General features: G+C 35.3%; 4 protein-coding genes across 8 annotated transcripts in view; 2 read left to right on the forward strand and 2 right to left on the reverse strand.

The window, feature by feature from the left end:
* Positions 1-637: 637 nt before the first annotated feature.
* On the reverse strand, positions 638-1,868 carry LOC132127272 (protein FAM136A-like). The gene is made up of 3 exons (XM_059539069.1): positions 1,592-1,868; positions 1,085-1,225; positions 638-998 (listed from the first exon to the last, which is right to left on the reverse strand). The coding sequence occupies exons 1-3, from the start codon at positions 1,676-1,678 to the stop codon at positions 810-812; spliced, it is 417 nt and encodes a 138-aa protein (XP_059395052.1). The 5' UTR covers positions 1,679-1,868; the 3' UTR covers positions 638-809.
* Positions 1,869-1,933: 65 nt separating this feature from the next.
* Positions 1,934-7,385, forward strand: pcyox1 (prenylcysteine oxidase 1). The gene is made up of 7 exons (XM_059539068.1): positions 1,934-2,076; positions 3,088-3,231; positions 3,520-3,726; positions 3,799-3,973; positions 4,073-4,284; positions 5,527-5,679; positions 6,526-7,385. Exons 2-7 carry the CDS (start codon positions 3,120-3,122, stop codon positions 7,194-7,196), a joined length of 1,530 nt encoding a protein of 509 aa, XP_059395051.1. The 5' UTR covers positions 1,934-2,076; positions 3,088-3,119; the 3' UTR covers positions 7,197-7,385.
* Positions 7,386-9,785: 2,400 nt separating this feature from the next.
* On the reverse strand, positions 9,786-16,076 carry stoml2 (stomatin (EPB72)-like 2). The gene is made up of 10 exons (XM_059538677.1): positions 15,885-16,076; positions 14,225-14,377; positions 14,044-14,143; positions 12,015-12,073; positions 11,835-11,936; positions 11,609-11,743; positions 11,378-11,522; positions 10,522-10,601; positions 10,210-10,338; positions 9,786-10,112 (listed from the first exon to the last, which is right to left on the reverse strand). The coding sequence occupies exons 1-10, from the start codon at positions 15,927-15,929 to the stop codon at positions 9,990-9,992; spliced, it is 1,071 nt and encodes a 356-aa protein (XP_059394660.1). The 5' UTR covers positions 15,930-16,076; the 3' UTR covers positions 9,786-9,989.
* A 6,046-nt stretch (positions 16,077-22,122) lies between these two features.
* unc13bb (unc-13 homolog Bb (C. elegans)) overlaps positions 22,123-27,595 on the forward strand; it is a 100,838-nt gene continuing 95,365 nt past the window's right edge. For 4 of the 5 annotated variants that reach the window (XM_059540070.1, XM_059540068.1, XM_059540069.1 and 1 more), the window contains exon 1: positions 22,124-22,351. In XM_059540070.1, the coding sequence (XP_059396053.1) occupies positions 22,330-22,351 (22 nt within the window). In that variant the 5' untranslated portion in view covers positions 22,124-22,329. Of the gene's footprint in view, positions 22,352-27,595 lie in introns of all 5 variants that reach the window. The other variant, XM_059540072.1, reaches the window with a different exon arrangement.

Consider the following 27,595-nt stretch of genomic DNA (forward strand, 5'->3'; position numbering starts at 1 on the left):
TTGATTTAAATGTAATTTCTTTTAGGATTTATGCCCGTTTTGTTTATTTTATTCGCCAATTTCAGACAAATGCCCTCTGTTGCAGTCACATACTGTAAATTTGTGTGTGTGTGTGAGATAGAACGTCAGTTCCACTTTGGGTTATGCTCTAGGACCAGACCTTGATTTAAATGTAATTTTTTTTTTAGATTAATGCCAGTTTTGTTTATTTTATTCGCCAATTTCTGTAAAAATGCTCTCTGTTGCAGTCACATGTGTGTGTGTGTGTGTGTTTGTGTATGAGATGGAAAGTTTGTTCCACTTTTTATTCATGCTCCAGGACCAGAACTTGTTTTATATTTAGAAATGTTCAGATTTATAATGGATTTGCTTTTATTTTGACAAACAAAATGAAAAAAAGTAATTATTTTTCTTTTTCCCCATTCATTTTCAACGTGGGGTAATTTTGACCCCAAACACCTTAAACAGTCATTTTAAACACACCTTTAGAACAACCAAATCAAGCCCAGTTTTTTTGTGCATGTTTAGATAGATTATTTAGAAAAAAGTCGAGGCGTTTCATGCCCCTGAGATGAGGTAACACTTTTTAAAAATGAAGGAAAAGTCCAGTGGGGTCATTTAACAGGTAGCAAGTTGTTTTGATCACATTATTTATTTTCTGTACAAAAACCACAAACAATATGGACAGAAATCATCACATGCCATTAACCAAGTCACAATCAGGTGACAGCAAAGATCACATTCTTCCATCCAGTGAACTCATGAGTCCACAAGAATCATTTCCTACAGCCTCGGCCACAGTCAGAGCTTCACTGAGGTTTTGAGTTCAGGCTGTCCTTCAGTCTGCGAGTCATGCTGGGCAGCAGGTTCAGGTGTTCATCCACACAGCTGCTCACACAGCTGTCCATCAGCGCCCGCACAGCAGGCTCCTTCGCCCCGGAGTCAAACAGATCCTTCGCCTTGTCATTACAGTACACTGTACACCCCGTGAGACGATCCTGTAGATGAATAAATGGTTAGTCTATATAACATTATTCAAGCTATAAGACTAAAAGTGATTGATGGCTGACAGAAGTCGAGCGACCTGAAACTGCTGGAGTTCACTGGTGACCAGTCCTTGAGCTTCAGCCAGCGGAGCGTGGCAGCGGTCTATACACTGGTGCACCTGCTTCATGGAGTGTCCTGGACTCTCACAACACTCTGCACTGCAGCGGAACATGCGGCCCTGAAGAGCGAAAGAGCATCAGAAGCCATTACTTAATCAACCTTTGACTAATAAGTGGTCAAAAACTGTACAGCTGGCTTAAGACAATATAGTAAATCAACAGAGAAAAGAAAAACTGATCACTGCACATTAGCAGAAGCTGAGCTGACATGTCGTATATTGACAGCAATGTTCTACAGTGTAACATTCTATACATACAATTATTTAAACTCTGCCAAAACATTTTAAAACTACCACCAATTCTTGTCTAAATATTGCATTGATGTTGACAAAGAGCAACAGTGTTGATCACAGATATCCTGATTAGAGTCTAGATCTGTTACTCCTGTATTCAGCTTTTAGAAGGAACATGAACATGAATCTTACCTGCATCTCCCGGATGTGATCTTTCTCCAGACTCTGCAGCATCTCCTCTACTGCCTTCTGCACGCGCGCCGGCTGCGCTTCTGCCATTCCTGACCTCACATCAGCTGCTTTTATCGGCAGTAACCGCTGGTTATAAAGCTACTGATTTGTCCAGCGACTCAAAAAACAACAACACATTTTACTAACAAAGCCTGGAAATCATCACTAAAACGTTCAAATGTTAAAACTTGAAATGAAACCAAAATCCTGCAGTAAGTTCACCTCCTCCTACTACACCTCACACGTCACTTCCGCCGTGCGAGTGCGTCCGATTTCCGCTTCCGTTCCTCGGCTGCTGAAGTTCACGCACCTGTTTCTTCTTCGTTGGAGTTTTACAACAGTTGGACTTGGCGTCCATAGAGTCGCATTACGGCCATACGCACCTGTTTTATGCACTTTATTACCTTTAAACTTTATTTTAACTTCTCATCGCGAACTTTAAACAGGTGAGGTACATCTTTTTACAGCTTTGTTGACGGCAATACACCAGAAGTTGGACTGTCAACCGTATAAAAAGTATTTGCAGCTGCGTGAATGTGAACGTGACATGCATGATAATGTCTGTTTAACAGGAAACTTATCAACTTATTTGTTTCGCATCGATGAGACCGTGTCCTCTCTGGCTGCTGTAGTTATCATCACTGTCATTTATTAAACATTTAAGTTTTTATTACATTTCACATGAGCAGACTCGCAATTGTCAATTGTATTTCTTCATTCTTGCGTTCAAAAATGTTTTTACTTTAGAGATTCTCAACCAGGTGTCTTCAAGTGAACTTTTAAAGGGACCCTGGATGACTTAAAATATTTTAAATCAATAAATTATCATTAATATACTAAATTACCTTACTCTAATGTTATACATTATTCTAAAACTTAATAGTTTTAAAGGACGTTAACAGGAATCTCAAAATTAATCGTTGGTTAATTTAATGTAAATACTCTAAATTTCTGGTAATAAATAATAAAAAAAAAATAACGAGTAGCTTTGTCGTGTATGTCATGTACAGCAGAATTGTGACCGAGTCAAAAAGCAGTTTTTTTTTTCTTTTTATTTATACTCATAAACGAATACAGACAGTAACATGTTAATAACAAAAAAATAACGAAAAACAAAAGAAACATGAAAAGGCAGAGAACTGTTTTAACTTGTATTTCACGGACTGCGTGATGACGTAGTTTTGTACACAAAGTGCAAGTGCTATTTCTTTCATCACAAAGTTTTTTAAAACCAGTTTTTAGGGAAAATATTTCGCAGTAATGAGTCATATTTCACAGCCATGCAAGCATCTTTATGGTTTTCTCAGCTGTAACGTGTTATAGACCAGATAATAAAATATGGATCTGGTAGCAAGCTGCGTGATTTGTCTTGTAAAGCAAGAAATCTGACCTTTCTTTTAGACAGACAACTTTATTTTTTTATTTTTTTACCTATTTTCCTGCCATTTGTTTTTCAGATGTTAATACTGAGAAACCCTGAATCCCCAGAATGGCTCTGAGACACCTGTCAGTGAAGGCGCTCCTCTTCTTTGGGCTCTGTCAGGTGGGACGCAGGGGGTTTGCCTCTGCTCCTGAACTCAGAGAGCCACCAAAGAAAATTGGTATGGGAAATTGGTTAACATGATTCATTTTTTATGTAAGAATTGTTAGACTTCAATCCCTGTAAAGCCTGACATATGAAATAATATTAAGAAAATTTGATAAATTTTTTTTTATTTTATTCAAACTTTTCACAAAATGTAAAAGAAAAAGGGTTGCATATTTGTTTTGAGTAACGTATTTAATATTTCAGGCTTTTATGACTTGTTTAGGATGATATCGTGTAAATACAGAGCTCATACTGGAGGACAAATGTGGTGGGATCTGATAAATGTGCGTTTCTCCTTCAGCAATAATTGGCAGTGGTATCGGAGGCACGGCAGCAGCGTTTTTCTTGAGACAAGAGTTTGGACCGGCAGTGAAGATCGAAGTGTTTGAGGCTGGGACTGTGGGAGGTCGTCTGGCCACTGAAAACATTGGAGGATATGAATATGAGACGGGAGGATCTATTATTCACCCCCTCAACCTGCACATGAAGCACTTTGTGGACAGACTCGGTCAGTATTCACTTCCCTCTCAAGCTTCCCTCATGATGTTCTTCTCTAAAATGCAGAACTGGATACTTTCAGGTCTGTCTCCTCGTGCTGATGTTTCTTCTAAGCTGGCGATATTTGACGGGAAGGAGCTGACGTTTGAAGAGAGCGACTGGTTCATAGTGAACGTCATACGCATGCTGTGGAGATACGGATTTAACTTCATTCGAATGCATATGTGGGTGGAGGGCATACTGGACAAGTTTATGAGGTTTGTCTGTTGTGTTGCCATTATTGTTTTCTAGTAGTGAATAGACTGAACATAAGCAGGTAATATCCTTTTTATTGTCCATGTCTGTCCTCCCTGTAGAATATATCAGTACCAGCAGTTTGGCTACTCATTCTCCAGCGTGGAGAAGCTGCTTCATGCTATGGGTGGAGACGGCTTCCTCTCTCTGGTCAATCAGACGCTGGAGGAGACCATGCTGGCTGAGGGTTTCTCTCAGGTCTTTCTCAATGACGTCGTAACACCCGTCACAAGAGTCAACTACGGCCAAAGTGTCCGAATCAATGGATTTGTGGGTATGCTTGTATTATATATAATGACAGTTCTTCATTAATAACAATAGGGTCGGTGACATGACATTTTTTTGGGGTCTGAATTGATTAATTTATTTAAAAACATACAATGACTTTTTCTATGATAAGCATGATTTTAAATTCTGATTTAAAGTTCATCCCAGTAGGGAAAAAATTGCTTTGCATAATTTTTATTATTATTATTATTATTTCTCAGGCGAATAAGCAATGAAACTGTTATTAGTATATTTTAGTGCTGTCAAAAATTTATTTTCGTGACCAAAATAAAAGTTTTTGATTACACAATGTGTATATATTATGTATATTTGTGTATAATTATTATGTGTATATATAAATAAACACACATACAGTATATATTTTGATGTTTATGTATTCATATTTTATATTTGTATTTTATATTTTACATATAAGATAAATATATTTAATATATAAACATATTTGCACGCATATGTTTGTATTTATATATACATAATAAATATACACAGTATGCACACATGTTATGTTAACAAAAACATTATTTTGGATGCGATTAGTTGTTTGACAGCCCTTTATTTTTTTGTGTGTGTTCCAATTATCAAAATCATCTGGTGCAACTAATGTGCAATTTTCTTATGACTGTTTGTCAATGTCAATAAGTCTCTTAAAATATCAGATAATTTAAGCTTTTTATGACGAAGCAAAATAAGTTTAGGTTGTAAGATGTCATGTGGTGTGACCCCTAGGAAACGTAATATTTATAAATGAATTATTTATGATATTTCCAAAAAATAATTTTTACCTGGAAAAATGTAAACTTTTTTTTTAAATAATGATCATATGTTCATTCACAACTATTTGAGGAAAATATGTAATTATATTTTACTTACACCAATTTATGCTTTAGAGTTATTCCAATTTTTTCCCTACATCAAGTTTTTCAGAATTAAACCAGCATGAATGCAAAGATACATTTTTTTAAAGTTGCAACGTGTTTTAAACTAGTTTTAAGATCTTTCCCCTCCTTTTCTCACTATTATTTGCCATTGCCTCAGATGCTATAGAGAACATTAGCTGCAATAATGTATCAGGCATTTTTATAGTTAGTTTTTATATCACAAATTTGATGTGTCAAATATGATGTTTTGCATCACTACCAGTGTAAAATGGCCCTCTCACAAAATCCGTTGAGGAGGACTGATTTATTAAGGTACAGAAGTGTGTGAATGTGGCACATTGTATTTGTAGGTGCTATTGCACTAGCAGGAGCCGACTCAGGATTGTGGGCAGTGGATGGAGGGAATAAGCTGGTTTGTTCCGGGCTTCTGTACCACAGCAAAGCTGAACTTATTCCAGCTCGTGTGACAGCCATCTCCATGAAGACGAGACCATCCAAAACTGGTACAGTCAACTTTTTATATATTATGTACACTGCAAACTAGACATGTGCCAGTATTTGGTAATGCAATATATCACTGTAATTAATATGCATGATATTGTCATCGTGGGCACTTCTAAATACCATGAATAATTAGATATTAGAAATTATTCAGAATTTGGGATGCATTTTAATAATACTATTCCCATCAACGTGTCAAAATAAACAACACTGCTGTATGCTTGAAAGACACGTGTGCTGCTCTAACAAGCACTTAATAGGCTATTTATTTTCAAACTTTTTTTTTTTCATTTTAATCTGGACTACAACATGCCCTAGATATTGTTTGAAAGTGTTTTGATTCTTTATTGTTCATTCACACTTTACATCAGGGCTTCATTAGGGCCAATACAAATTCTTCTGAACTTTCATTAATCTTAGGTATAGCAATATTTAATAACACGTTGTTAAAATCTAAAGTTCAACTGTATTATTTAATGAGCTAACATGAACTAAGACTATTTTTTATCAAAAAAATTAACTTCTGTAGCAAATATAGCTATTGCTCATTGTGAAAGTTAATGGTCAACTAATGAGGTGTTATTGTAAAGTGATACCGATTGGTCTTTATAGTTCTTTTGAACTTTAATCTGTGTAAAACGTTTAACTTTATATATTTTTCTGTATTGCTTTATTGTATTTAAATTTTCAGTTATTTAACCTGTTATACTTTATTATGACCACTTTTTGAAACTAAATATCAGTACCTTGATAATACTGTATATCGTGATTAAAAGTAATAGCAATTAATCGTAATAAGTTGAACTTGTCATATTTTATCACTCTTTTTTTTTTTTTTTTACTTTCAGGTTCCGCTGCATATTTCTACGAAGTGAACTATGTTGGCGGGTCTGGTGCCGCCCATTCCACGTACGACATAGTTGTAGTTGCCACACCTCTCCACCAGGGCATGTCTGACATCAACTTCTCAGGCTTTTCTCCTCCCATTCCAACCCACTTCCCTGGTCGCTTCCACCAAACGGTGGCCACGCTGGTGCACGGTCTGCTCAATGTGTCCTATTTGGGCACCACAGTGAAGCCGGAAGACTTCTTTGTTTCTGCCGTCCTCACAGTAGACAACAAAGCCTGTGAGATCCACAGCCTGAGCTCTCTGAACCCAGTGAAGATTCCCAAGGGTTACTCGCCCAGCCCTGCCAGTCAACAAAAAGTATGGAAGATCTTCTCCCCTCAGCCACTTTCTCAGAAGAACCTGCAGGAAATCTTCCTTTCCTGGGACTCTGTGTCGGAGAGGCGCTGGCTCGCGTACCCCTCCTACAGCCCACCGCACCGCAGGACGCCTCCCTTCATCCTCCATGATCGCCTCTACTACCTCAACGCCGTGGAGTGGGCGGCCAGCGCCATGGAGATGAGTGCCATTTCCGCCCGTAATCTGGCCCTGCTCACCCACCACCGCTGGTACGAGCAGACGGGCAAAATCGACCAAGAGGACCTGCACACCAGACTCAGAGGTGAACTCTGACAGAGCAGCTCTGCAGAAATGCTTTGGGTTCATAAGCAATTAAATCTAGTATGGAGATGAGAGACAGACCTGTGCTGTATATTTTTAAAATGAATTTTTTAGGTTATTACATAAGTAATTAAAAATTAACACATCCACAATAATCATTACTGAAATGAGAAATGGGTTTCACTAGTGCTGTTTATATGAAAATAAACATGACAAATGTTGATTTTGAAATACTAAGATTTAAATAAATATAAGTAAAAGCTAGATAAATATAAATAGAATAGAAAAATAAATATATAAAAATCAAATTACTAAAACAAGCATTAAAATTAAAACAGAAATTTCCAAAATGAATAAATACTATAATAGTGTAGAAGATAACACTTCATCAAATGATTATATATTGTATCAGATAAACATACCATATTTAATAAATATTTGTAATAGTTTTGTTTTAGATTTGGAAAGCTAAATTTGTAAATGTTCATTTCATACATTCATTTCAATTACGGGTAAAACAACAAGTTTCACAAACGACCGAGCCATAGAGAAAACAACTATTTGAGATAATTTTTGTACGCAGTCTGTCTATATTCATCTTTATGCTGTAAATCACAATTAAGCACATTTTCATTACCATCTGAATTTTGTGCTAGGAATTTTGAGTGTGTGTTATTCTAAATGATGATTTTCATTACATTTTTTACCATATTACTTAAAACAGATACTGAAATAAATTGACTTAAATTAAAAATGGCAAATACAACCATTCATGATAATTACAGTTAAGACCTGGAGTTGTTCTAAACTAAAGTTTCATGAGATTCACTCTTGTATCCTTGCCTAGATGCACTGTTAAATGCACAGTAGTGGTGGCCTGTTATGTGTTAGAGTGGATATACAGTCCACTTTACTGCTTGTGATAAGATGCTGTCTCTCTTCTCAATGAAATGGAACAAAGTAATGATATTGATTACTACTGTGTGTGTGTGTGTGTGTGTGTGTTTGGTGGGCACTATCATGTGCCAGGTTTCCACAGATTTGATATGTTTAAATCAGTCTGCTTCACCTGCTCAGTCCTTGAATACAGCCTCAGTGGCCTATAGCTTTCATGCATGTGCTAAGAAACTTTAGAATTCTTATAATTTTATTCTTCCTGCAAAATGTGCATTTAGTATAATGTTAATTATTCTTGGTGCTTTTTCAACAAAGCAAAAGCTTAAATGTTGTTTAAGAATTTGAAAGAAAGGATGTGTGAATTCATTTTACTTCAGCTGACCGAAGTCATGTATTGAATATATATTATGAATATATATTTTGTCAAATTCTTCTGAAAAATTTAAATTTAAAAGTAAAAAAAATCTCTTTCCCAGTGGCACTCACAGTCCTGGTGAACTTCAAGTATTAATACTACTGACACATGGGTTGGGACTTGATATGTTTCCAACACTCTTAACTTTTCATGCACATGAGCCTTTCTGATCAATGACTTGCTTGTTAATGTTTCCTTCCTGGAAAGCAAAAGATTTCATTCTGTTCACATTTAAATTTTTTGAGGAACAGTGTTATGAAATGAATGAAGAGTGCTTTTATAAGAACAAATGGATGCGGTTTAATAACTTTTTTAGTTAGTTTGTTGATTGAAGATCATGACCTGTTTACAATTTTCAATAAAATGTCTTTTAATATGTAATTTAAATGTCTTTGTGTATAAATCTTGCATACCCACCTGTCCATGTCACCCCTTTGGGCTTCAATAAGGGACCACTACACTGTGGCTCCTCTTTGAGCTGTTACTTACCTGGCTATTCATATTACCATCGAAAGTGTTACATACATATTATTTTTTTAATCATTGCATGCTACAACATGTATATTTGCTGTACACATGTATTATTGCAGAATAAGGGTCCCATAATTATGCCTTGAATACCCCTCTTAAACTGTTTATGGCCTGAGTCTATGTGTCTCAATTCTTGCAAGAAAGGTTTTTCTCAGCTCGATTTATTAATATAACACACAACTTTAGATTTCATCCAGACTAGATGAGATTAAAGTAACATTCAGGTTTAAAATAAGTTTAGCTCTGTCTACAGTATAAATAATCAGTCATCACTGGCTGACTATACATGATTTTCTACTTTAAATCATGTAAGGGGATTCCCCTGAATTGTAAACAGCACTTTTTTTGGACGTTTGCTGTAGTGTACTTCTAAACACAGAAAATAACTCTACACTTGCGTTTTAAAATATCTAATCTTTGATGGTCAGTGTTGTTCGGTGAATTTACGCACAGCCAAAATCCAGTCGTTTCATTTCACTGATGCAAGAATTTACCATGCTGCTTGACTTGAAAAGTGACTTCTGTGTGAGCCTGCTTCATACATTGCTTAACTCTCTCAAAATACATGTTTTTGAAAAAAAAAACAGCAATACAGCATTTACTAATATTCTGCAGTTCACCAGTTCATTCATTTGTGATTCATTTGGACTGCATGAATATTATCAGTATTATTATACAATAAAGTATAATATTTTCATTATTTAAAAAATGAATAGCAGAAACCTTGGAATAATGAAGAATGATCTTTCACACAAGCACTTGGTCAGTGATTATCAGGAAAAACTAAATATTCCAGATTTATTTTAATAAAACAAACACACACAATAAAATCTTTGTGTAGTTACATCATCATGCTTTATCATCATATTATCATTTTAGTTTTTTCGCATCAGTCCCCTACAACCAGAATCTTTGCGGTATCAGCAGTTTCTGTCCTTTATCCCAGAATGAGACTCAAATCTTTATTTACGCTCAATTTCGGTTTCAGAAACAGCTTCCCCTTCCAGAATCGGCTCATTAGTCTCAGCAGTCACACTGTCTGCTGTGCTCTTTGTCTTCGATAAACTCCCATAAATCGCCATGGCCTGAAGACAAGAGAACAGTGAGGTATACATGTCAACTAGGGACATGAGTGTTGTTATTAGGAAATATTATGTGCAATATATATGAATGAAGCCATACCTGAGTGACCATGCTGCTGATATCTCCTGTGTTGGTAGGCAGTAAGACAGTGTTGGATTCCTTGGCCAGGTTGGAGAAAGCGGAGACATACTGTTCGGCCACAGTTAAAGATGCGGCAGCGTTTCCATTCTGTACAGATACAGTTATGAAATATCAAGAAGATGCCCTGATAATATAAAACAGCCAGAACTCACTACGTTTATCTTTGGTTTGATAATGTATCAGTTTGCACACATGCTAATATACAGTGTGAGGATGTATAAGTGTGATATGGTTCTTATGAAGGTTGTTCATGAGGTGAATCAGATCTACCTGTCGAGTGAGTGCCTCGGACAGCAGCCGGATAGCTTTGGCCTTTGCCTCAGCTTTAGCCAAAACAGCATTCGCTTCACCTGTTCGGGTGAAACAAGATCATTAATACGGGAGGGCATAGTGAATATTTCAACATTGAACATAAAGAAGTAAATATTTATTTGAGAATAAATGCAACATAACAATAAATATATATAGCTGCAAGCAGCGATGGCGGGCCCGAGCTGTCAGCGCAAACGCCACCCCGGTGGCATCAGGAAGACTGAAGCAAGAAAGTTTGACATGTTGCCATGGCAACAATATTATAGCTATTAATATCCCCTCCTAATGGCCTTAGATTTCAACGTGTGTGCCAATTTTCTAAAGTTTCTGAGTATGTTAAGGCCCCCATAAAACCCCGGAAGGTTTACATAAAAAAAAAAAAAATAAGAATAATCCTAAGGAAATCAATAGGGCTCTTCACCCCTTCGGGTTTGAGCCCTAATAATCCTTAGGGGAACAAGATGGCCCTGCGCCCATTGGCTCTGCCCTAATAATAATGATTTTGTTGTCCTTAATAATAATAATATTAATAATAAAAAAATACAAAAATAATAACCATTACAATTTGTACAATGATTGAGACCATTATGTCTCATGGTACAGTATGGTTATTACATTTAAATTAATTGATTTTTTTTTCCATTTATGAAAATGTTTTTGTATTTTTAGTTAAAGAGACTTCTGCCAAAAAGGACATGCAGTTCAGAGGGGAGGCAAGTTATTACAGAAATCATTTTGAAAAACTACAAAATAAAACATCAACAACATTATTTTTCTGAAAACCCCCAGCCAGATGTTAAGTAAAAAACCCCACCAGCAGCTTTGTTAATCTGTTCGGTCTTCTGTCCCTCAGACGCCAGAATCTGAGCCTGTTTGCGCCCCTCGGCCACATTTATAGCTGCCTCTCTTGTCCCCTCTGACTCCAGAACAGTGGCTCTCTTCTTCCGCTCGGCCTCCACCTGACCGTGATTCATGTTTCATCAGTCACATAACAGAGGAGATCGCTGTAGTCTGTCAGATGAAATTGAAGAGCAAATGGTCATACCTGCATTTGCATAGACTCTTTCACCCGTGGAGGAACGTGAATGTCTTTGATCTCGTATCGAAGACATCGAATCCCCCATTCGTCTGATGCTTGGTTTATTGAGTGGACCATATTGGCATTCAGGGACTCTCTTTCCTGTCAAACAAGAAAAATTACCCTTAAGCACACAAATGAATAATGAATAAGATCTTGTGTCAGTCACCGAGAGATTGTCTGGCATTCACACCCTAAACACTTTGTCCAGGGTCAGTTTTCCCAGCTCTGATCTCATGGTGGTCTGTGCCAGCTGTGTGACGGCATATTCTGGGTCCTCCACTCCATAACTGGCCTTCAGAGGAGAACAGAAGCACACTGTGAGAGGACAAGCCTAAAGAAATACTGGCAGAAAGCAGAAAAAAGTACTTGCCTTAAACGGGTCAAGTATCCTGAGATATAAAACTCCATCAATCTGCAATGTCACATTGTCTGAAAGCAAAAAGACTATGGCATTATTTCCCTGTCAAATGTCAAGAGCACATTGTTGTAGCGCGAAAGTACATTAATATAATGCGCGAATCTCTCTGCTCGCGCGTGGAATATAATGTGCGGAGTGCGAATCTCTTCTCGAGCGCGGGAACTGGGCGCGCACTCTTAGATACACGTTGCTCTTGTAAGAATTTTCTCTGGTCTCGCTCAGAGATTATGCCTGCACTTAAAACGTGTTCAGTGCAATCGCGAATCTCTCCTCTTCGCTTAAAGTAAGCGTGTATGTGCTTAGACTGTCGCTTAAAGGGATATTCACCCAAAAATGACAATTATTAAAATCATAATTTACTCCCCCTCAAGCAGTTTCAAACTAGTATGAAATTTTTTGATCTGCTGAACACAAAGGAATATATTTGGAAGAATGTTAGTATCTAATGTGACCACGCCCCCGCGCCGAACGCGCTATTCAGATTCAAACTGAAGCGCACGGCTTGAATACGCCCATAACAGAAGAAAAAGCAGCGAGACTGTTCAAGTTTTTTTTTATTTTACTGTTTGCTTCGCGATGAGAGGAATAACACATTATTCACCCCAAAAAGATGTGATGTGGTTGAGGATTTGAGAAATGGATTTCCTCAGAAAAAAAGAATGAAGCACTTTATTCAGCAGAGATCATAAACATGAGTAAGTCTCTTTTTATTTATTTATATACTTGTACTAGTTTTCACATAATGTGTATATCTTAAATGAAGTTTGTGCTGATTACAGTGAGATTAGTCTTTACCCATTTAGATATTTATAAGAAACTGAAAAAAGCACAAATGTAAGGGCATGACAAAACTTCTCCAGGCCCCAAAAATACCCTTAGACTCCAGAGGGTTAAACAATGTCAGTACCCCACCACCACCACGTACTACTAGTAGAATAGAAAAAAATGAAAAAATGAGATATCCGTGTATGAAATATGACAAGCGTTGAGCGCGTTTGTCTCTGGTTCAGTGCAAAAGCAAATTTGAATTTAGCAGGGAATCTTCGTATTTATTCTTTGCCATAATCCTAATTGAACACTGGGTGTGTTACATCTTCAGAATTATATTTGTATATATCAACAGTGATACGGTATAGCTAAGAGTGGTCCAGACCAACCTTACTAACGAATGACTTACAGAAGTTATACTTAACTAAGAAATTTCGGGAAACACATTAACGTTAGATACAGCTTTAGCTTAAGGTATAATTTAAAAACAACGAAGAGTTAAGAAGGTTTCGGGAAATCCAGCCCTGTAACATTTCTTTCAGATAACTTTAGAGTCTAGAGTACCAATGTTTACAATACATATTGACCTGAAATGACTTCCCAGACATTTCTAAGATACATTTGACATATTTAACATCAAAACAAATAAAACTGGTTAACTGAGATCGTCGATTCAGTGGATCCGTCTCGGCTCGTCTTGATTGAACTTCAGTGAACTTATTCCATGTGTTCCATGTGTGGTTCAATATCAACCAATAAGATTCCATGTACGATGTTGCGTTTTCATTGGTCAGTCGTTGAAGCCTATTTCTGATTGGTTGTTGCCGTTTTGACAGCGTTTATGCCAAGAGCAAAGAGAAAGAAATCGAAGAGAAGAGTCCTTGGCCATGTGCGATCGCACGGGACACAGTCTAAGCACATACACGCTTACTTTAAGCAAAGAGGAGAGATTTGCATTGCACTGAACACGTTTTAAGTGCAGGCATAATCTCTGAGCGAGCCCAGAGAAAATTCTTACAAGAGCAACGTGTATCTGAGAGCGCATGCCCAGTTCCCGCGCTCGAGAAGAGATTCGCGCTCTGCACATTATATTAATGTACTTTCGCACTACAATAATGCGCTCTCGACATTTGACAGTGAAATAACGCCATAAAAGACATATTGGTTTCATCTAAAACAATCCATGGAAGTAGAGGAGTGGAAAAAGACTTACCGAGGGTAACTGCTGACTGCTCTGGCACATCTATCACAATCTCTTTAAGGCTTTGAACATATTTAACTTTGTCCAGGATGGGAATTAAGAAGTTCAGACCCTGCAGGAAACAAAAAATGTGTTATTTTAAATGGCTGAATGTGATTTAAATACATTGAAGATATTGGTAAGGGTAACTCACAGGTTCCAGGATTCGGTGGAAACGACCCATCCTCTCCACTACCCAGGCTTCCTGCTGGGGTACGAACAGAACCACGGTGTTTATCGGGAGGCTGGAAGCCCATCGCTGCTGAGCTCGGCTCCCCCACAACACAGGCACGGTTCGCTGTGAATGCTGCGCACAGAAGAGACAGGATGCAATGTAGTAATGAAAAGAAGCAAATAACATAATCCATACACACACATATATGAGAAGTATAATACAAATAATAATTGCTGTACCCATTTATATACTATTTTATGCAACAATTATTATTTGTATTATATATTGTATTACTATATATTATAAATGTTATTAAATGCATTCTGTAATTATTTCTGAATACTTGTAACAATTAATAAGAGTAATAAAAATGTTTGTTTACACAAATACAATTATACATTATACAAAAACAAATATAATTGAATAGACATTAGTCCTGTCAAACAATTAATAACATCCAAAATAAAAGATTTGTTTGCATGTGTTCTGTGTATATTTGTTATGTATATATAAACACACACATACAGTATATATATATATATATATATATATATATATATATATACACACACACACACGTATTTTCATTAAAGTATTTATTTTTCTGACATTTATATATTTATATTTGCATTTTCAATGTAATTAGGCAATTAAATGCATGTTATTAATGTATGCAATTTCAGCAATAAAAAAAATAGTTTTTCTTAAAAAGGAAACAAATTAGTTGTTAATTTAAGAGACCTATCTTACGTGCTCTTGCATGTCTAGTATTTTTCTCTAATAAGAAAAATTTCTTTATTTAATAAAGAAAAATTACTTCTTATCCAATTAGTCTATTAATCAATGGAATAATCAGGAGAATACTCCATTACTAAAATAATCAATAGCTGTAGTCCTCATATCTATATATGGTATGTAAAAATGTTTTATATGATTTTGGTTTTAAAATTACCATTGGTGACATCAGCAAACATTTAAATTCAGTTTAGAACTGAGGCAACCTAATGCATGAATTATTCACAACAAAATGTTAAATCAAATTTGATTTCAGATTTGACCTTAACGCCCTTAAAATATTAGTACAACTTGTTGAACTGGTTTCTTTCCAATTTTTTATTTCCTGTCAATGAAGATAAATTCCACTGTCTCTGCAATGGCTAAAAGTCAAGGTTTATACAAACAGTCACTATTTAAGTAACGTTAAGGCTTTTAACAAAGGTTAAAGTTGAAGTTCAGGCACACATGACTGTGGGATGGAGCTGATGATACATTACATTTACTTTTATTCATTTAGCAGACGCTTTTATCCAAAGCGACGTACAGATGAGGACAGTGGAAGCAATCAAAAACAACAAAAAGAGCAATGATATACAAGGTTTATAACAAGTCTCAGTTAGGTTAACACAATACACGTAGCATGGGATTTTAAATAATTTTAAAAAAAATGTGCACATTTTTCATAAATCATCACATGCACATTATTGTGATTTTAATTTATTTATTTAATAAATAAATAAATGATTATTTAAATGATCTTTAACGTAAACGTTCGACCGAAAGTGAAAAGTGAAAGCCTTCAACTTAAGTGTCAAACAGTGGTCCTCTGAGTCCTCAGAGCAACATCGCACACGTGTGTTACCTTTAAAAGTCCGCTCCCTGCCCGACACACCACCGTCCTGAGCATGTTCAGCCTTTATGCAAACAGACGCTAGAAGATGACTGTATCAGATTAATGAATTCTTCTCGAGTTTGCACTACAAACGCGACCCTCTTACAGCAGAAATCACGTTACAACATCACGAGCGTGCGTCAGTGATAAACATCCGAGTCTGCGAGGGAAACAAATGCTCTTATTATTTGGTTCCGGTGTTGTGCCAACGTCCCTATGTGAAATATTACAAACAAAAAAGATAACATTGTTTATAAGCACTACACTTCATAAATTACGTAGTACTGCATCAAATAGCTTTACATAAGTCAATAGAAATGATAGTTTGTTGTGGTGAATGTGCAAAGTGGGCTCACATGGACAGCTCAAGTCCAGTGTTGTTATTAACTAAAAAATATTGTAAAACTATTAATTTTCTTAACTGAAATTAGGCTAAAATAAAATAAATATATATAATGATTTGATGAAACCTGTATACAAAATAACAAATGAAGTACTACTAAAACTAAAACTGAAAACAAAAAAATAAATAAATTGAAATAGAAAAAAATTACAAAAGTGCAAATTTGCTAAAAATTAAAATCAAAATATTTAAATCTAATTAGAAAAATCTATTTTGAAATATTAATAGATAAAAATGATATACTATATAATAATATAATAGTATACAAATAATATTGAAATAAAAAATTGCGTTCAGTCAGTGGTCTTCATTCACAATGGAGATTTGTCAAAATAATGCATTGTGATGTAAGTTAAAATAAAAACTTAATGTATTTTATTTGGTTTGACGTGAGTCAAAGTCTCATATGACAAAGTCTCAGAAAATAATGAATTTGCACAACAGGAGGATAAATAACAGAAATATTAATTTTATTAGTATTTGACTTTGTTTTCATTTCTTGTCCATATGTCCACCTGATGAAATATTAAATAAATATACAACTATGTTTACAAAAATAAAACAGAAAAAAAGAAAAGAAAAAGGTAAACAACTACAAAAATGAATAAATAAAATGTGCCAGGGGTAATAATATAAATCAAAATGAGGGTACAATCAGATTTAAAAAAAAAAGTTATTATTATTATTTTTTAATCACAAACTTTCAGTTTTAAAGTTAAAGTGCTCACAGACTTTTAAAATATTTTTTTCCTCATGTTTTTTCATCGTCTCTAATACGGTCTATTCACAGCCTTACTTCAGTCAACAAAACCATAAAGTTGGGGAATTTGTAAGAAAAACTGCAATTATAAATGGGAAATTTGGTCAAAATATAATTAATTAATTAAATAAAATAAGTTTACTTTCTTTTATTTTGGGTTAAATGACAAAAACTAAACAGTATGAAGCCAGGGAAACAATGGAGAGAAGAAAGAAAATATAAAAAGATGGAGAGAAAAAAAGAAAGTGCAATCACAAACTTTCTATCACTCAAGGATTTTGAAAACAGAACACAAGTGGACAGGTTTAATTGCCTTTCTATTTGTGCAATGTTGAATAGTATAAAAATATTTTTCCTATTCTTTATAAACCTTTCTTTAAAGGGCTTTTTTTGTTAGAGAACTTACACTTATGAATGTGAAACTTGACTAAAATAAGCAGATTAATAACAAAAGCTTCGTTATTCACATTATCATAGTTAAGATTTTCAAAAACTACATTTTCAAAATGCTAATTAAAATTAAATATTGCCTTTTTTTTAAATAAGCATGCATCATAACTACAATGCCAGAAGAAGATGTGGGGGACTTTTTACAGGTGCAAAAATAGCAACTAACATTCTTCTTAACTTACAGAGAAAATATTTAACAGCAAAAAGAATCTCTGTATTATTTTGAAAGAGATTATTTTGCCTTGTTTGTAAGGTAATAACCAAACACTTTCCCCATTAAAGATGATTTACAAATTTGTACCAAATAAGCAGGGGCGTAGTTTATGGGGTGGATGGTGACCCCCCCAATATTCAAATCCATCAGTTACAACCCCCCCCCAATATTTTAACATGAAAATCACAGTAGATCAAATGAAAAATATAATATGAAAAAATAGAATTTATTTATTTTGTAAAAATAATTTTGCTCCTAATCACATATGAGTATGTCATAAAAAATCAGACAAAAAATACTCCCCCTCCATTGAACCGATTGGTAACGCCCAACCAATGAGTCGCACTTTCACCAAAATAAGCGAGTGGAATGGGAGGAGTTTGGAAGGAGTTGAATGGGAGAGCACACGGTTAATGTTAGCGCCAAAAATGAAGAGAAGCGCTGCACAGCGGACTATATTTAACTGCTAGTCAGAGAGGGATGCAAAAATAAATAAATAAATAAAGCATGTACTGAGAATGAGGTATGAGAATATTGTGTAATAGTTAGTTCACACCACTCCATTGCAATGTAGGCTATAACTAACTATAAGTTACCAAAGCAGCTGCCTGTTTTGCTAATATATTTTTCAATAGTGTCTGTAATTATCAACGACAAAAGTATTCCCATCGGTGTTTATTTTCTTACTAAATTAATCTGACTTTTGAACGAATTGGATGAATGAACGATAGAAGTGGCTAACTCATTAAAACAGTGAAACACTGCCGCCTACTGGCGGTTTCAATACTTAATTTCTTTCTTTTGATAATCTCTACTATGTTAGAATTTTATGAATGATGATTATACACAAATTTCATAACGTTATGAAGTTTATAATCTCTTAACATGTATTTATAACAGATTCGATGTAAATATAGCTGCAGGGTAGAAAAGTCAGCAGAGGGAGAGGAGGAGCAGGTGATCAGGTAAAGAAGATGCTATTCAATCAATAAAATAAAATAGGAAACAGTATAGAAAAACAGCAGCTTTGTAAAATTAGGCTATACATTAATGCCTTTAATGTTTTAAAGATGTGTTTCCCTTTAAATTTTTTTTAAAATGCATTAAGGTGGAATGTAAAAATCTTAAAATAAATGTCTAAATGTTGTCTCTTTCATATTTGTATATGTTGAATTTGTAATCAGTTAAAGCATGTTGCCAGATAGATAGATAGATAGATAGATAGATAGATAGATAGATAGATAGATAGAAAGAAATTATCCAATAACAATACACATACAATTTTTTTTTTTGAAAAACATTCAACCCCCCCAATGTTCAAACCAAATCTACGCCCTTGCAAATAAGTAATAGAGCAAGACTTGGTAGCAACTTGAGATACAGAACGAATAGATCTGACTGCATTTATCCAAGTTTTCTCAACTCTCATATGAACAGGCCAGCGTCACACCTGGGGGGTATTCCAGAAAGCAGGTTATGTGACATACCCGGGTAAGTTTAAGGGTAAGTTAGTGGATAACCTCAACTTTCGGTTCCAAAAATGGAGGTAACTTTCTGGGTATGTATGTAACCATAGGGACTTACTCTCTGAAGATAACCTGCTCGGTAGCAGGTTATGTTCCAGGGTTAGTTTGTTTCAGAAGGTTACTGAGTATGGCGTGCCCTTTTGATGACGATCCTGTGGACGTGGAGGCACAAATTATACGAGGTTTTTTTCGCCGGGAGAGAGTTATAAGACCGCGAATTGATGTATTTTCATTTCCTAATGATTATTTGAAAGAGCGTTATCGATTTTCAAAAGATTCGTTAATTTATTTAACACATCTCTTGAGACCACATATTGCAAATGTCACAAACCGCGGGTCTGCGCTTAGAACAGAGAACATTCTGTGCATATCACTTCGGTTTTTCGCGTCAGGGCATTTTTTGTACAATGTGGGCGATGCAGAGCATGTGGGAAAGGCAACTGTGTGTAGAGCCATTCGCACAGTATGTCAGGCACTTAAACGATTCTTACACACATTTGTACAGTTCCCTGTCCATAAACCTCTGCGTGTTATTAAAGAGGAATTCCACAGAGTGGCAGGTTTGTCCTTTGTAGTAAAATCTATGACGCATATTAAATATGTAGTCATACTATTTATATCTATACATGTATTCATCCTGCACACACACACACACACACACTTTAAACTTCCATATATGACTTTCTATTTCAGGATTTCCAAATGTAATTGGGTGCATTGATGGCACACACATTCCTATTAAAGCTCCTTCAGTAAATGAGGGAGACTATGTTAATAGGAAATCCATTCATAGTATCAATGTGCAGGTAACAATTTCATTTTGTGTTCCTAATTTTTTGTCTTGTTAAAATCATTAAACTCATTACTTTTTCCCACTAACTATAGGTAATATAGGCAGTTCATTTCTTGATTTCCTGCAAAACAATGAAAGTAAAAATGAAATAAAATGAAGCAAAACAAGCTTGAAATAAAATTTGTTGTTTTTTTATTACAATGCTTTATATACACAACACTTTTAACATGCAACAGATTAATCAGAAGTTCTCACCTTAAGGCGATGCTCCAGTAATTCAATTTCAAGTTTTGCTTTTTTAATTTGAAGCTGTATAAGGTCCATCTCCATGTCACTTTTTCTTATTTGTTTTTGAAGATGGACCTTATACAGCTCCTTTGCTGGCAACTAGGAAGGCAAAAAAAGTTTAATGAATGAGATTCTGTCAGACAATAAAAGTAAAATATGGACAACTGCACTCAAATTCTTACTCTGGTTAGATTGTGCATTGAGGTTGAAGGACCTTCATCTGTGGGCAAATCCCCAGGTATGTACTGTGAAAGGACAATGACAGTTTGTTACTCTAATGTAAAAAGGGGGCATACATTATAATGGTGTGCATCATACCTCAGTGGATCTACCAGCATTGTCCACTTCTGTCACAGCAGATGTGGTCTCTTCATCGTCATCTTCATCCTTAAGTGGAAATATGCAAGTATACATTATCTGGCAAAAATAAACATAAAAAATATCTAAAAGCAACTAAAGGTACCTGACAACAAAACACTTACAGCTGTGACAGACTGTGTTCTTTCTGTAGGGTCCAATAATACAATCCCTCTGTCAGTATCTATAAGAAAATACAACCCATACAATTCTCAATATTATCAAAGAGAAACCAATAATGCAGGAAAAAATATCAAAGCAATATAACTAAGACCACAGTAGCCTATACATCATATGTAGTTAAATAATGTAAGCCTGCATAAAAACGTTAAGCATGTTCAAAAAGCCTTTATAAGTGACAGAGAGTAATTTATTAAGTCATAATGAGAACAAATCACAGTGGCAAACTTACATGTCACCATGTTACTTGTGGTGCATGGTGTGTGTGATGAAGTGCCCCCTGGAATGCCAGCAACCACTGGTCGCCCTTTATTAAGGGACAGAGCCAGCTCCTCAGATGGGGTTAGGGGAGGTGGTGGTGGGCCCCCGCCAGTTAGACGGGCTTCAGCCTTCTTTCTATTAGCTACATGACAGAAAGAATATACTAAATCGTGTTTAATAAATAGTTCAGTAATTGTGTAATCAAATATTACCTTTTTGCAGAATGTTTTTGTGTTTCATTTTGACTTGGCTCAAAGTTCTTCTGGCTCCAGAAGGATTACACCTTATTAAATAAGAAACCATATATTCCTAGTCAATATACACTATTTTAATCTGAAGAAATGAATGGCAGGAAAAGCAAATGCTTTCGTAGTGATTTAACAGTCAAAAGGATGCGGAAGGGGTGTTTAATTATTGTGCACTATAATAAAAGGGGAGGCAATATAAAATTTGCAATTTAATACACTCACGCATTTACTCTGTCCGTTATTTTTTGCCAAGCCAACTCTCTTTCTTTAGCCCATGCAGCCGTATTGCTTTTTTTCATTATTATTGGCTTGAATTCTTCGTATGCGTGCATTAAAACCTCCAACTCCGCCTCAGTAAAGTATGCCGCTCTTTTTTTTTCGTTGTCATTTTCCATTTTGACTCGTGAAATCGGCGATCCATTGAAAATGCCTTTATGCACGCGCATTAACTCTGGGTAACCAGTAGGAGGTTGATTAAACTAACTCTTCTCAGGTGTTTTGGAACCGACATACTCATGGTATGCGGGTTTGGGGTAAATCAACCCAGAGGTTATGATTTACCAAATGGTAAGTTAACCTTGCTTTCTGGAATACCCCCCTGCTCCTTCACCTAACAGTTACAAGCCACACCCATTAGCTTGCTCATTGGTCAACTGTCCAGCGAATCCCGCCCTCTGGCTCAGGGAATTCCGACGTCATAATAATCCCTGCCAGCCCCGCCTCTTATTCTGTGAGTTTCTACACGTCTAGTTTGGTGATGGCGTTGGGTCATCCGGGTCAGAACGCGTCACCTGCGGGATAGAGACTCCGTCGAGCATCCTCAGAAGTGCGCTCAGACGAGGAGCTAACTTGTGACATCGTTTGAAATGTCACCGGACAGCTGAGAACTCATTATAGTGACAGGATTTAACCAAGAGGAAGAAACTTCGGTTGCCATGTCTCTCCTGTGCGTGAGAGGTGAGTGCTGATTTAAATGTGTGTTCTGGCTCACCGCGTGTGTTTGCACCTGTCCGCGCGCTGTCACACTCCGCAGGTGTTCCGTTTCTTTGAAAGTTCAGCCCCGAGAGCGATTTTTTTTAAAACCATAAACATCTTATTATTTACTTTCTCCGACATGTTTGCCGTTTTCGTGAAATAGCATACAGTTTATTTCAGTCAAGTTATGCTGTCAAGATCAAGCAGGCTGAAATGTTGTATAATTTGAGGTTTGTTATAGGTTTGATGTAGTTTGAGGGAAGCAGCTGTTTGGCGTCGTGACGTAATACAGCTTTGCAGCACAAACAGGACAGTGAAAAATAAAATATAGATTTCTAAATTTATTGTGAGGGGTAATAGCTTTTTAATATGAAAAAAAGAAGAACAATTAGGTGTTGGCGTTATTCAGAACATTATTAAAGACAATTTAGTAGCAAATAAAGGACAAAAGCAAAAACATATAGGTGAAACTTGGAGTGTGGTTTGTTTAAAAATGCTAAATTTATTATAGTTAATTATAGTGTGTATTATATTGGAATACTGCATATAATATGCTAATATTTGTTATATTTTAAATGGTATATATATATATATATATATATATATATATATATATATATATATATATAGGTGTGTATATACATTTTGTATATACATTTCAGATATTATCATGAAAATATTATATATTTTAAATATGTATATTGTGTAAAATATAGTGTTTATGTATGAATATATATATATATATATATATAAGAATTTTCTTTGTATCTTAATATATTTAAATTCTGTAGATTCACTATTAAATAATTTTAATTAGTATTTAAGTAGCTATTATTTACTTAATTAGTGTAATATTTAAATATAATCACTTTATAAAAAAATACACACAAGTAAACACTAATTATATAAAGTAAATACTAATTTATTAAATACTAATTAAAATAATGTAATCTGTTTACTTATCAGTTTAAAGTAATTTAATCTTTTTAAATATTTAAAAATAATTCATTTTCTAACAGTGTATCTTTCTATCTATAAACACACACACACACACACACACACACACACACACTAACATTTATGATATTTTAATACAATTTATTTATATAATATTAATAGATAACTTTAGTTGAATATTTTAACTACTATATTTAATGATTTAGTTGAGTTATTAACTTGCTGTATTTTGTAAATGCCGCTGGCTCATCTGGCTCTCTTGAATGAAAGCAGATCAGAAGTGTTGTGTGTCATGTGTGCTCTCATACTCCTTCAGAGACACAGACTCCTATTATCTTCGGTCACCGGCCAGTCGCAGATCAACATCTCCATTATTTCCTCTCTTTCTTATCTACGCTCAATCTGCTCCAGTGGCAGTGCTTGCTTTGCTGATTGTTGTCTTTGGTGAAAGTGTCTCTGCTTAATGTCCACACAGTATAGCTTGAAGGCTGAGTGCAGTGAATGTGAATGTGGAGGGTGGGACGGGGTCCATACACTGAGAGTTGCAGGCTAATGTGATTTAAAGAGTGACTGGGATGTTTGACAAAAGAAAACACATGAAGCAAGCTTAAAAAAGAAGCAAATGCGGAGTAAATTTTCTGTGGAAGAGTTTTAGTTTGAAGCATGAAGTGTGTAAAAGGTGTTTGACTTTCCTTCCTCGTAAAAGGGAAACCATACAGGCTTTTTACCCCCAACGCCTCTTTTACTCAGGAACTTGTGTTGATATACAGTGACATATTTGAGGTTATGCAAGTAAAACAGAAAGAATCAGCGGAGACGAGCAGTTTTTCACAGATACAAACACTTCCATAAGTAGCACGTTCATCTCCAAACAAGTCAATTATTCAGAGAGACAAAGGAAATGTTTGTGCAGAACCCAGACTGTGATTAAATTCCTCCGTGTGTCTCACAAGAGCTTTTATTTCAATTGGTTGAAAGTTTAAAAGGTCACAGCTCTTTTCTCATCACACTAACAGTGTCCTCAGTTTTAACAAATTACACCTTTTACTCACATGAAATGTGCTTGCAGTTGAAGTTTTGCTTTGTGGATCACCAGTTAGAAAGCTCTTTCGGCAAGGTTTAGATTATTGTAGTTTCCTCATTGTGCTCTCTTAAACTTAACCGGAACAGGAGGATTTGAGTGTTTGGACACACAAACAGTATTTACAATATGTGTCCGAACCTGATGTAATACAATTGCAAACTTATCCATGCCAGCATATGTGTTGCTGTCATTACACCTAAAGAAGACAAAAAATCTTGAAAAAAATTCATAATATAATTTATTATGATGAAAGAAATGTTTACAAATGCAAAAGTCTAATTTGTTAATCAAAGCTGCATTTATAATAAAAAAAACAACAACAACAAAAAAACAGTGATAACAGACACATTGTGGATTTTTTTCTATTTGAATATTACCAAAAATATAATTTATTTAAAATGGAAATCTTTTTTAACATTGTATATTATGTTTTTTGCTGTCACCTTTGATGAATTAAATGTGTCTTTGCTGAATGAAAGTATTAATTTACAAAATAAAAAAAACTTAAAAATATATATCTGTGAACTTTTATTACAAATATTATTAAAATATTATTTATTATTTATATTAATGGTTTTTAGTATGACATGTTTTATATTAATTTCTGTATTAATCTTAAATGTATATTAAATACATATTTATAAAGTATATAAATCAAAAGGGTATTGTCATTTTGTATTTATTTTATATTTGTTTAATTTATTTAGATTAGAGTCATCATACGTAAAGTACCTTAACTGTAGGTGTAAAACGTGTTTAATGATGTTGCAGGACATTCCACATTTGTCAAGTGAACTGATCTTCCCTTCTTAGTGTAGGAAGCAGTGAACACTGGGTAGGGTGCAGAAGGACAGCATGAACTGAGCACAGGTTGTTATATGTACAGTAAGAACAGTTGTTTAGCTGATGACTACCTCTAAATATCGTCCTCCGTCATTAACTGCGTTTACACTAACCTCAGAAGCATTACGGAGTTTGACTCACCATCCGCCTCTTTCATCATGATCAAGGTTTTTTTTGCTTATTTAATGCTGTTCAGACAAAAGGCCTATCTCCATGGTGATGTCATTACACACACAAATGAGTGATCTCCATGCATCCACATAAGACAGACACAAAGATCGGCCGTGTGGGGTCACGTGGACTTAAGTGTGTCTGGTTCGGTCCGGTCCGATCTCTAGACACATTTTTTGTGACTTTGCAGAATAATTGAATTGGTGTACGTTTCAGACATCTATCAGACCGGCTTTATTATAGATGTGTATTTATTAAGCATGCATGCATGGCTGGGTTTTACATCTCTACTACATCCAAACTCATTGTGACCCCCTGATGGGGGAATCAAGGTGATGTAGTGTGTTGAAAAATTTATTGCAAGCAGAGAATGTATTCGGTTATTGTTTTTCAGCAGTTTTGCAGGATTAATTACAGAGTGAATTGTCTTGTTGCATGTATATGTTTTAATGCTTTATTTGATAAATCTTTAATTATTCAATGTCATATAAGAAATTAATCCATTATGGTATTGATTGAAGCTTCACTAACCTTACATACACAAAATTTCACTGCAAGCATTGAGAGAGTTTAGTTGAGTAAGTGAAGCAGATTGATTTGCAAACCAGTAAATGAATTTGTTCAGTGAAGGAGATCCATTCAATTAAAGGAAAGAGTCATATGAGTTATTTGTTTGTCAATGAGCACGTTTACAATGAACACCAGTAAGCTGATAACTCACAAATATCAGTTTTCAGTTTTCCCCGTTTGCATGAACATTAGTAACCTGACAAGGCAGGTAAGCTGCATTTACATGACTTCATTAATAAATCAGGTTATTTCCCTGTAGTGACGTTAAAATATAATAATTTGCGTATCTGACTCATAGTGTACCATACGTTTGTCAGTTGTGATGTTAAATTAAGCTTGCAACATGTCAGGAATATATAACACAGCATTGTGACTGAACCATTTCTACTTCTGCTGCACGATATGAGAACAAATTTGTATCATTTTCTGAGTCATGAAAAAGTCTGCTTTTGTGATATATTTCCTTCTTTCTTTACTGCAAGACGTTTTCTCGGTCTAGATGCACTTAAATCTGCACTAACGACGCGTTCCTGTCACGTATCACACATGCACACTTCAATAAGCCGACAGAAAGCAGACTATTGCGTTTACATGCTGTGCGAAATCAGAGTAAGAGGCAAAAAACGACCTGCTGTTACCGTGTTATGCTTACGCCGTTTATGACCTTACTTCAATAAAAGAAAACGGGTTACCACGTTAACATGACCAAGTGTGTTTTTGGCTTATGTAGCATAATCGTCTTAAGAACGTGTATGCAAACGCGTCGATCAGATTATGCTGGATGTGCTATTTTGTTGGTTTTTGTGTGCAGCTCATGAAGACATTAATGTTGTCTTGCTATTATTTTACGTGATCTAATTAAGTTTAGATGGCAAGCAAGACTGTAGTTGCACTATGAAACGTAAATAGCATAATCATTTTTTTTCTTTAGATTTTGTGTCAATGTCATCTGGTAGTGTTTTTTATTTGGCTGTAAATCACTATTTAAGCATTGTTTTAGCAAGCTCATATTTAACCAGGCTCACTTCTCATATGTAACACTCACTTTTCGAGATCCAGTCCTATTGGAAACCCATGAAAACCGTTTTCTGCCTCACATAATAATAATAAAAAAAGATCATTGCAACTTTTTATCTCACAGTTGACTTTCAGCAATTCTGAGTTTATTTCTTTAAATTCTGACTTTTTTTCTCTTTAAATTCTGTGCTAACATCTCAACAAAAAACAAAACAACAACAGCAACAAAAAATTATTCTGCCATGGAATAAAAACTAAAAAAGTTGATTGCAAATTTTTATCTCAGTTGCGATTATTTATTTATTTATGAGAATTGTGTTATATCTTACAATACAAAACAAATGTATTGGGGCAGCTGTGGCCTAATGTTTAGAGAGTTTAGAGGACTTGTAACCCAAAAGCGCAGGTTTGAGTCTCAGTGCTGGCAGGAGTTGTGGGGGGTGGGAGTGAATGAACAGCGCCCCCCGGGCACTGGATATATAGCTGCCCACTGCTCTGGGTTTGTGTTCACGGTGTGTTCACTTCTCACTGCTGTGTGTGTGCACTTGGATGGGTTAAATACAGAGCACTAATTCAGAGTATGG

The sequence above is a fragment of the Carassius carassius genome, chromosome 45 (assembly GCF_963082965.1).
Source record: "Carassius carassius chromosome 45, fCarCar2.1, whole genome shotgun sequence".
In the NCBI taxonomy this organism is placed as follows: domain Eukaryota; kingdom Metazoa; phylum Chordata; class Actinopteri; order Cypriniformes; family Cyprinidae; genus Carassius; species Carassius carassius.

Bases quoted from the DNA above. Each gene is read 5' to 3' on its own strand.
- LOC132127272 (XM_059539069.1), bottom strand. From the start codon at position 1,678: ATGGCAGAAGCGCAGCCGGCGCGCGTGCAGAAGGCAGTAGAGGAGATG. The intron at 1,226-1,591 runs GTAAGATTCATG...TTCGCTCTTCAG, and splicing joins ATCACATCCGGGAGATGCAG to GGCCGCATGTTCCGCTGCAG. The intron at 999-1,084 runs GTCGCTCGACTT...ATTCATCTACAG, and splicing joins GTGAACTCCAGCAGTTTCAG to GATCGTCTCACGGGGTGTAC.
- pcyox1 (XM_059539068.1), top strand. From the start codon at position 3,120: ATGGCTCTGAGACACCTGTCAGTGAAGGCGCTCCTCTTCTTTGGGCTC. The intron at 3,232-3,519 runs GTATGGGAAATT...TTTCTCCTTCAG, and splicing joins AGAGCCACCAAAGAAAATTG to CAATAATTGGCAGTGGTATC. The intron at 3,974-4,072 runs GTTTGTCTGTTG...TCCTCCCTGTAG, and splicing joins ATACTGGACAAGTTTATGAG to AATATATCAGTACCAGCAGT.
- stoml2 (XM_059538677.1), bottom strand. From the start codon at position 15,929: ATGCTCAGGACGGTGGTGTGTCGGGCAGGGAGCGGACTTTTAAAG. The intron at 11,744-11,834 runs GTGTGAATGCCA...CTTGTTTGACAG, and splicing joins CCCTGGACAAAGTGTTTAGG to GAAAGAGAGTCCCTGAATGC. The intron at 10,602-11,377 runs GTGGGGTTTTTT...TCACCCGAACAG, and splicing joins ACAGATTAACAAAGCTGCTG to GTGAAGCGAATGCTGTTTTG.